Consider the following 10,752-nt stretch of genomic DNA (forward strand, 5'->3'; position numbering starts at 1 on the left):
AAACTAATGTGTAAGTCATTGTAATAGATAAGTAAGCATTGTTTATAACGTAAACGTTTACCGTTGTTGATCCAAATCAACGTCCAAATTTGTTTCTTTTCCAGAATTTTTTGTTTTGACATTGTGTCTGCATATTATGAACAGCATTCCTCTGAACTAATGTGTTGGTCATTTTATTAGTAAGTGTCGGATATAACGTAAAATATCACGTTGTACTTCAAATAATAGTCCCAAATTGAATATTTTATAGATAAAATTGTGTTAGGATTGTGTTATGAAGAGGACTATGAACTAATGTGTTAGTCAGATGAGTAGAGTGCAGTGTTTGTACAGCTAATGAATAACACGTCCAGCAGTACCACTTAGTTTGCTACTGTAGAATTGTAGTAGTCAGTGTAGTAACCTGGCAGTGAGAACAACATGCCTTTACTGATAACAAGTCAGCCTGTGTCTATGAAGACAATTTATAGTCTGTTTAGCCGAATGGTTCAGATCTCTGACACATACTACACCGTAACCCTGGTCTTCAGGGAACAACAGTGTGACCATTATTTAGCAGTTGTCTTTTACTTTCGATATTATAGTTCAATTGCTTGATGGTCTTATTTTTGCCACATCCCAGTATACCGTAAACTGTTAAATGTCTCTTGACATTATCCCCGTGTATAATTGACATGAACATAATTAAGCAAACGTAAATTCACAGTGTTGTACAGTAATAGTTTTGTGCGTTGGTAATGATTATAATACTTTATATACAGAAAATACATTTTTGGGGAACGCATCGAGTATTATCTCTGTGACTAGACACAGTAGAGTCTATACAAATTGTAGTTTATCATCCTTCTTAACTCTCAGTTTAGAAAATAGACTGGTTTTCCAGTTATTCGTATGATATGACATGCTGAAGATGGATTGTTTGTTGTCTTTGTCGCTATATGTTGTTGAATGAATGATTTTTATTTTTTGTTGTTTACTGGTGTATAAATTGCATTTGTTGGACAGATATTTTAAATAAAGCGCGTTAGCTCGTCATGTTGAAATATTTGTCAAACAAAAGCAGTTTACACACCGGTAAAAAATAATTGAAAAATATTCCTGATATTTACATTTCAACCGACTATTTCTTTCAAATTTAATGTTCCGATAAAATAAAACTTTTTTTAAAAGTTGTTTTAACGTTATACTATAGATGTTTTAGCCGGTCAATCGATGTAATCCCGAAACTGCTGGCTTTAGGACGCTCAACCAACCAACAATCTTTAAAACTGTATTTGATACGAATTATGTATATAATATGTACACCGTGGCTTTTTATTCTATTTTCGACTAAGGGTAATTTTATGACAGGAGAAGGACGTAGAGACGGCCGCCATGAATGAACATGTTGATACGACTGGTGATCAAATGGACCGTCTGATGTCTACAGATAACGAGATGCACGATCACAGAGTAAGGATGATCCAGTTGATTAACCTAATACATATCAAAATTATTACCTATTATTTGTACATATTTCTGTTAGTTATTCGTAAGAACCAATTTAGCGATACTTTCTACACTTTTTCGTTGTCTTCGATTCCACTAACGAAAAATCCAAGACGGTGACATATTTATGGATCTGTGTAATTGGTCCAATGTCGTTAAAAAAAAGCTAATAGTGTGTTCATGTATATGTAAAAACAATCACTGAATTAATTTGTAATCGCATTAAGCTATGCATTTTATTCCCATCATTACTATAAATGAAAGATTTCATTATGAATTTAAAACCTAGTTTTCATTTCAAAAAGGCATTAACTTTTCACTTCATCAAGATTTAATCATAAATTCTTAATACTTTCAACAATATCATTAAGTCACGACTAGATGAAACCTATTAATGTTTTTTTTCACAGCTACATATGTTTTTTAGTTTCCTATTTCTGGATAGTAATATTATTGTATCTGTTACGGGAGGTGTGATGTCCTATATGATTCAACAGTAAAAGTCGCGTTCTCGTCGTCGTTTTCGTGAAAAAATATTGACTACTGATACATCTTCTTAAATCCAGATCGACATAAACTGTGAAGTATTTTCATAGACGTTATCGTAATCGCAGTTACCATTTTTACGTTATTAGAAGTCTTTAGAAAAAATACGTGTTCACATGTTATTAATGACTAATTTCTAAAACATATAATATATGAAAATCGTGATGATTCAGTTACACTTTGAACCGCTTATTGTACTGTTGCACTAATTGTAATATTCTAACTAATAATAATTAACTGGATACGTTTACTTCACAATTCAACTGCGAAACCATTACCACAACAGTATTATAAAAAGGCGTTTTACCAATAATTTTTTTATTTGTAACTAATGCCTGGTAAATGTACTATTTGTAGTTAGACCACAGTACTGCAGCTGATACAAATGTTGATGACGTCACCAGCTCATGGATACAAGACAATTGTTTCTCGCCGCTTAATGCTATCATCCGGGTCCGTAAATCATGCGATGCCTGCTGCAAAACAAACGAGTATAATTTGAGACAAACGATCAAAATTGTTATCCTCCTCGGCTACCTAGCGTATTTTGTTTACGCAATGCTTTATAAATTTGGTGATGAAGGTTCTGTCCGTCTGATGGTGTTGACAGCTGTCGTAGTGATGGGATGTATCCTCAAGATGACTTTTAGAAAATTTGGTCCTCCAGTGACTTCGTTTGTACAGTCAACTCCCTGTTTCAAACAACTGAGACGTCAAATTAAAAAGAGGCTTCTATTGCTGCAAAGGTAGGGGTATAAATACAACGTATTGTGGATTGATGTTTTATAGCAAGGACAGTTTGTATTTCGATTTATACAATTGAAGATGATCTTTTACAAATCTATTCTTCTCGGGGTTCCCAATGTAAGGCAGTTGCCAGATACTGACGGTAGGCCGAAGGTTTATATCTATGTACTCAAACTTTCCACCACTACATAAATCTGCACAGGTCCTTAATGACCCTAACCTGTATGACGATAAAATTATTAAGCAAAATAAATTATCACTACATATGCATTTTATGCTAGAAAATTAAAAGTACGATTTCAAAATACGTAAGTTTATGGCATAATTAGAAATAATAAAAAAAAAACGTTGATCCCGATAAATAATAGGGTGGTCGGACGGTGTACAACGGCCATGAAGTAATTCGTATAACAAATATGCAATTTATTTCTGAAGAGTGAATATGATCGACATATGCATATCGATAAAAATCACCGTAAAATTCATACAAACTACTGTTAAGTCTCATCAAAGCATCAGAATTATATCCATATAAACAATAGCACTTATCAAAATTCATAATGAGATAGTTAATTCCTATTATTTATAGAAAATATGTTGGAAATACGTAATGTGATGCAAACGTGATCACCTTTCTGTTTTCAGGATTTTTAGTGTTGTTGTAGTTATTGCTATTGTCATATATATTTTGATTGATGTCGTTATCAAATCACCATCAAGCCTCGTGTCAGCTCTTGGAATGTTTATCTTCATAATGGTTATGTTCTTTTTCTCCAAAGACCCGGCCAAGGTACGTAACAAAGTATAATAACAAATATCAACTGATCAATGTAGGTGCTTGATTTGAAAATAAAAGCGCCAAAATAATGGTAACTTAAAGTTCCTAATTACATCATTGCAACTGATTCAATAGAAGTCTAACTCACTTATGCTACTTTTTAAGAATAATGATAATGATTATATGAAAATCTCAATAGCTATCTGATTTAAGTTTGAACGATATTTCAACGACGACAAATTCTTTACGATTGATCTACTTGTGAATTATTTATCTTTTAGGTAGTATGGAGGCCTGTGCTCTGGGGTTTACTCTTACAAGTTGTCTTTGCGCTGATAGTGCTCCGCTCACCGTGGGGATATGACGCGTTTGATTGGTTAGCCAAACGAGTAACAGAATATCTTCAGCATTCAGAAGCAGGAGCCAAATTTGTATTCGGGCCTCATCATCAAGAACATTTATTTGCATTTAGTGTAAGTTTTTGGTAAATCATCTAAAATTAAGATGTAAATCATCTAAAATAATTAAGATGTATTATCATTGGTAAAAGAATTCTGTTAATATACCATTACATATTTGTTAATTTGAAAACGATTTTCTGGGCAAATTGGAGAAAAGTCAAATACTTATGATTGGCAACTTATTTATGATTTTCTCTTGGACTTAAAATTAGTTTATTAATCTGTACTAGTTGGGCGACACCTGAAGGAGTGCCTCGGATGAAATGAAGAGAAGAGAAAGGGAAGATAACTCTTGTTGTTACCCTTAAACGGGACCAATTCCATTAGGTTATGAACAAGAGGCCGATGGGCCTTAACGGTCATCTGACTATTGGCACAATACATCAAAGAATAAAGTAGTGTCACACAGTTAAGGCAATCAAAAAAAAACTCATTTATTAGAAGAAGTCCAGGTCCTGATATATTTAATTAATTAGACCATGTTAATCTGTATTTGTTCAAAGTTATTAATTTCAGTTTTTATAAAAGAGCATATTTCGAACGTATTTATATGTTGGTATATCTTAAACTGCAAGTTTTTCCATTATTAAATGATACTTTTTTATATTGATCATTTGTTCTTTTTACTTATTACGGACAACGGAACAATGCTTTGTTGCATCCAATATTTGTAAATACGTATGTATTAGTGTTGAAGATACATTAACCATTTAATCATGATGTCTACTGTTGTCAGGTACTACCAGTAATTGTGTTCTTCAGTGCCTCTATCTCAGTGCTTTATTATCTCGGCTGGATTCAAGTCCTCATCCGGGCACTTGGCGTTGTCATGCAGTATAGTCTTGGTATATCCGCTATGGAATCTCTTCACGCCGCGTTCAACATTTTCGTCGGCTGGGTAAGATCTTTTTTTTAAAACAATGAAAATTAACACATGTGTATTGTAACTGCGAAGCGATACCACAAAGCAATTCTACATTTTGGTTAACAAAGCAATTGAAAATAAAGCCTTATGAATCTAAACCGTGGAATTAATTCGCAGCCGTTGGACATGGAAACGCGCGCGAACCGCGTAAACTAGTCGAATTGCAGTATGTATTCTTAATTTCAGGGGGAGACAATCGCGTTCCTTAAGCCTTTCTTTGGAGACATGACACTTCAGGAACTGCATACTGTGATGACTAATGGGTTTGCCACTGTGTCAGGCAGTACTCTAGTTATCTATCATATGTACGGGGTAAGGGATGATACATTGTATCGCAGTATTCTGAGATAATAATCAGATGATTCACCACCGACAGAATATAAATAATATTTATCATTTGAATAATAGTTTCTTATGGTATAAGTTTATAATGTATAATTAACACAAAACTATTTTCAAATGTATTTGTTTTGCTTTTGTTGTCTGTGAAATCAGTACCTCATTGCATACCGATCATATTGTCGTTGAATTTTCCAAAGATGTAATTAATTATTCAAATACTTTGATATTAGAGTGAAATTAGAAAGACAATGATGTAAAATAAATAACATTTGTAACTGACAAAATACTAATTCAACTGCTCCTGTTTTGAACAGATACTTAAAATTACCATTTGCCGACAGGTGTAAATGCATTCAAATTAAAAAAAATTGGTTTTTTTTTTATATTAATTAAAACATTTAAATTGGTTTTGTCAATGACATGTTGTATGCGAATTGCCTAATTTGGCTAATATATCTGTGTATTTTTTATCAAATTATTTTTCATTTTATATTTAAGCGGACTATGCTTTTCAAATGAAATAAAGTTCTAATTTGGGCTCATCGAAAATACTACATCGTCTGCAAAATACCATTGTTTGGGATAATTTATTACTGGAGCATCTTTAAAAGCTTCCAATCAAGGTGGGACTAAAAATCCCATATAATTGTGTTATAGGTGTTTAAAATTGTCCTTTTATCGTCACAGGCTCCAGCCAATCATCTATTATCGGCATCAGTCATGTCAGCCCCCGCCGCCCTTGCCTTGTCTAAGCTGTTTTATCCGGACGACGAGGTCCGGAAGTCAAAGGTTAATCTCGACAAAAAGGGGTACTGTTGAATTATAATATGCATAATGAAGTAAATATAAATAATTTCAGAAAATGTTTTAATTGCATATTACAACTTGTAGTGTTGATATAATTTTGATTATTGATATAGTTTAATTTGAGAAAATAGGTTTTATGCGGTTGTTCTAGTACATTTACTATAATAGACACTCACAAAAACGCCGAGGATTCGTATAGGATATAGGATCCGTACTGAGCTTGTGATTTAAATGAAATCTGGAAATATTTGCTTAGCAATAGAAACACATTGATACAAAATGTACGTTTACCATTTCAAGATACAAAAATTGATTTATGAAATCTCTTTGCCTCATTTGTTACAGGTATGGTCAAAATATAGTAGATGCAGCCTCTGTAGGTGCCGTAGGGGCGACCTCGATAGTGGCCTATATACTTGTCAGTGTGTTGGCCTTCTTCTCTTTACTGGGATTCTGTAACGCTACACTAGAGTGGTTAGGAGACCGTGTGGGACTTACTCCTCCCGATTACCCCATTCTCTCATTCCAGGTAGGTTGACAAATTGGTATGCAAGTCGATACATTTCTGTATGCACACCCTCCATAAACCTCCGAACCAATATTTTTCTGAACCCTTATGACCCACTGATCACAAATCAAAATGTAAACATTGCATAAGTTGGATTGAACTTCCTGTTATGACGTCATCAATATGGCCACCATCTCGAATTTCACCAATGAGGGTTCAAACTGAATTGCTTTGATTTTTTAATACTTTCTATCGGTGCTAAACTGAAAAAAATGTATCAATATCATACTTATGTATTCATGTAAAACATGTGTTTAAATTTGTACATAAAAATATAGGCATGCTTTTGCCATTTTCTCACTCAGATAACACACCAGAATGTAGATTAGTGTTCTTATGCGAAATATTTAACCCTGTGACACATTATATTTTTTTATCAAAATGTTGAATATAATTGCTTCAAGCGAACAGCACGAGTTACTGTTCTTTGAATGGGATTGCATTTCCATCCATCAAAGTTATGGAGTAATTCTTGTCTTTGATATAGCTTATATGTTCGTACCTATTCTGGCCTCTTGTCTTCCTGATGGGCGTAGAACCAGCCGACTGTCACGTTGCCGCAAGGATGGTTGGTATCAAAACTTTCATCAATGAGTTTTTCGCCTATGAAGATCTGGGTGCTGTAATAAAGAATGGAAATGCGTTCCGGAGCTTTAACGGTACCTGGTTCACAGACAAAACAGGAAATATCATCATGGACACTCCTGGCAATGTCACTGTTCTCATGGGAGGGGTAATGTCGGTAGGTAACGTATAGTTTTCAGTTTCGTAACTATTTTTTAATGTAACGAAGAAAATACTTCCTAATGTGTATGTTCAGTTATTTCTTTTTAAAAGAAATGTCCGTAAATACGTTATAGACTGTAAAAGGTCGGATTGCATCAATCACTGATAAAAAAAAAATGAAAAAAATAATATCTCAAATATCCAAGAGTAACTTCATAACGATTTTCTAAGAAATTAATTGTTGCTATATGAATTCAGATATGTAAAAAAAGTGATGAAATTTGAATTAAAACATTTTAACGATTTGACATTGCATTTCTATATATTTGTCTGCTAGTTTGTTTACCCCTTGTCCTACATTTTAAAGGTAGAAAGAAAAGAACAGTGGTTTTTAACATTCATAATAACAACGCTTCGTAAATTATTCGGTGTTTATTTCAGCGTCGATCTGAGATTATTACCACCTACGCTCTGTGTGGATTTTCCAATTTGACAGCTCTTGGTATCATGATCGGGGCTTTGACGGCTGTGGCGCCCTCTAGAAAGGAAGATATCGTTAAAGTCTCCTTCCGTGCGCTTATTTCTGGTTGCATGGCCTGTTTCGTCACTGCATGCGTAGCTGGTTAGTAAAATGAGGATACTTATGGAAAACATGTTATAAGTGTATGTAATGAAAATATGCTAAAAATATTAAGCTCTAGCTCTTTTAATAGCTTTGAAAAGGCATAAAATATTAACCTTATCTGTATATCAGCTGTTACCTCTATTGTCATCTGACATTAATATCTAGTTCAAAGTTGACAAATAAGAATGTAAGATAAGATTGCGCCAAATATGTTGCGCTAAATCAATGCTACAATGTTATGGAGTGCTATGGAGGTAAAATGACGTTTATTTTTTATGTTATTTGTAGGACTGTTGACGACAGCCTGACGTCACTCTCTGCGATTCAGGAAAATTCAAAACCGATATTACATAATTCTTGGGATTATATCAATCACTACAAACATCAATTACGATGTGATAACTCCCTGTCATATCACTGATAAACGTGTTGGAACCAAGAAGGTCTGTTGATGGACAACGAAATGGCAGCTAAAGATTTTTGTATACTATTTTATTTAGCGGAATGTAGACTGTATAACTGATTCAAAGTAATAAATTTTATTTTGACCGAAAAACTGAGTTAAATGAAATATTTTTAAAAGCCATTTGATTTGTATTTTAGGAATTAAAAATAATAGTATATCTTGTGAAAATTATCATCTGAATTATTTCGTTCATTTTTCGAACTGAAACTATTTCGGAAAGAAAAAGAACTGACACTTTTTATTACAACTAATTCAAACTCTGTTTAAGGGATATTACTCCTATCAGTTTGTATGTCCATCTGTGTATTGTTTCAACAACTCAAATCGAAGGTCATGCTGTTGTTTATGTTAATTGTTATCAAACTTACATTGATGTATTACCGATAAATTTTATTGAATATAATGTCTCATTTTTGTTGTTGATACACATATTTGGATATATAAGAGAATAGCTGAAAATGATATGCTGTATAATAAGATATTTATAAAATTATTTTGTCGTTTTCATTAATCTATCTAAATCCTTTGTTTGAAGACTGTTTATATTGAAATGCAAATACAAATCCAAACTGATGTGTGTTGATTTCTTAATTAGTTAATTACCAACTCTATCATGATTTTTTTCTGTTGTTTTGATGTTATTTTTTACTTATGATCTTTTCTCTGTTTTTAACTGTTCCCAGTTGACCGAATGACTGCAAACGCTTACCTTTAGGTAAAGACTGTGTCCTATCGATCGCGAGTTTCTTCTACCATACTGCTATCTATCATATCGAACAGCTTTTCTCGTAACTTATATCAATTTTCTACTGTTTTTTCTAGCATACTAAATAATTTTGTTGTGTCAAAAAGATACACTTGATCTTGTTGGTAGTGTCAATGTTAATGACATCCACGACTTCCCACGGATAACTATCACTATCGTTACATCCATCTCTGGAAAATATCATAGCAAAGCTGTTCAATGCTATGTGTGTGACAACAGATGAGACAGGTGGTTTGGCCCTTTGGTATACGTCAAATTACTCTAATAACGGTATACTAATGTTAACGGTATAGCTTTCAAGTTGGATGTTGCTTTCTGTGCAATCATGAAAGGAAGACTTTCTAGGCCTGTGATTCATCAGATGTGTTTTCGCCTAAAATGCCTTTAGTCATACCATCACATATCAAGAATACATTGATGGTATTGCTACTTTAGATCTGGACTTTTTTAATGCTTCCATTGCTATCAACACTTGTTTACATCACTATATAATATTGTATAACATATGCAACTTGATGTTAGTTATATACAAAGATTTGAAGAAAATAACAATCGCTATCGGTACTTTCCAATTGGTTGTATTCAATAATCGTTTACATTTCAAATGATTTCAACCTGAAGAATACATCTTTCAGAACACATTTGCAGAACAAAGACAAAGTTCCCTTTGTATAGCTGGGTCGGGGTTTTTTCCCAAGCTCGTTGTTTGATGTCACTTGTGAAGGATCAAAAGTCATGAGAGGTCAAAAAAGGTCATTGTGTAATACTGGGATATACACCGATCCGTGACACATATTACATAGACTTATGATCTGCACATGTGCTTTTATAAACTAAAGACTAACATCTGGCGAAACGTATGCATGTCTGATCACTTGTTAGCTTAACGGGTTTTTTTTCCCATTTTTTTGTTGTTGTTTTTTTCTGAGACAATACGAGTAATAAATTACAAAGCAAACGAAAGGATTGTTGACATGACGTTAACATCTCAAATATAACATATATAATACTCATTTGTCAGTTCAAGTCGAAATACTTGTGTACAGCACCGGTCAATGCTATTGATGACAAAAATAAGCTAACATATACTTTGTGATAGTGATTTTGATATAAGCAGACATAATTCTTTGTTGCGTTCAATTGTTTTCTTTAAGATATTAAGATAAGGCAAGAGTTTGAGAAACAGAGAGGTGATGTAAACACAGTTAGTATAGAAAGGCTACTGTTTACATTGGTCTGTTCCGTCTAACGTTCATTTCTCAATGAATAACTAATATGGGAATTCTTTGTGGTGACCTACGTTATGTTAAATACACAAATCACAATCAGAATTCAGCGCGTCTTAGATAACGTTAGAATAAAAAATACATTCATTTTAAAATTAAAATTAAAATATAATTAAAGGCTTGTCAAAATTGTCATGCATTTATTAATTTATTAATTTAACAAATAATTGACATTCATATGCCATATGCGAGGTAAACGTGGAATCCAGTGTTTTGATTTT

At 33.2% G+C, this 10,752-nt stretch overlaps 1 protein-coding gene across 1 annotated transcript; it reads left to right on the plus strand.

Moving 5' to 3' along the window:
• The first annotated feature begins 1,353 nt into the window (after positions 1-1,353).
• On the plus strand, positions 1,354-9,080 carry LOC138333709 (solute carrier family 28 member 3-like). The gene is made up of 11 exons (XM_069282259.1): positions 1,354-1,452; positions 2,392-2,780; positions 3,427-3,571; positions 3,841-4,032; positions 4,757-4,918; positions 5,132-5,257; positions 5,975-6,096; positions 6,440-6,623; positions 7,150-7,404; positions 7,830-8,010; positions 8,302-9,080. Exons 1-11 carry the CDS (start codon positions 1,375-1,377, stop codon positions 8,319-8,321), a joined length of 1,854 nt encoding a protein of 617 aa, XP_069138360.1. The 5' UTR covers positions 1,354-1,374; the 3' UTR covers positions 8,322-9,080.
• Positions 9,081-10,752: the final 1,672 nt, after the last annotated feature.

Source organism: Argopecten irradians, chromosome 10, assembly GCF_041381155.1.
Source record: "Argopecten irradians isolate NY chromosome 10, Ai_NY, whole genome shotgun sequence".
NCBI classification, from domain to species: domain Eukaryota; kingdom Metazoa; phylum Mollusca; class Bivalvia; order Pectinida; family Pectinidae; genus Argopecten; species Argopecten irradians.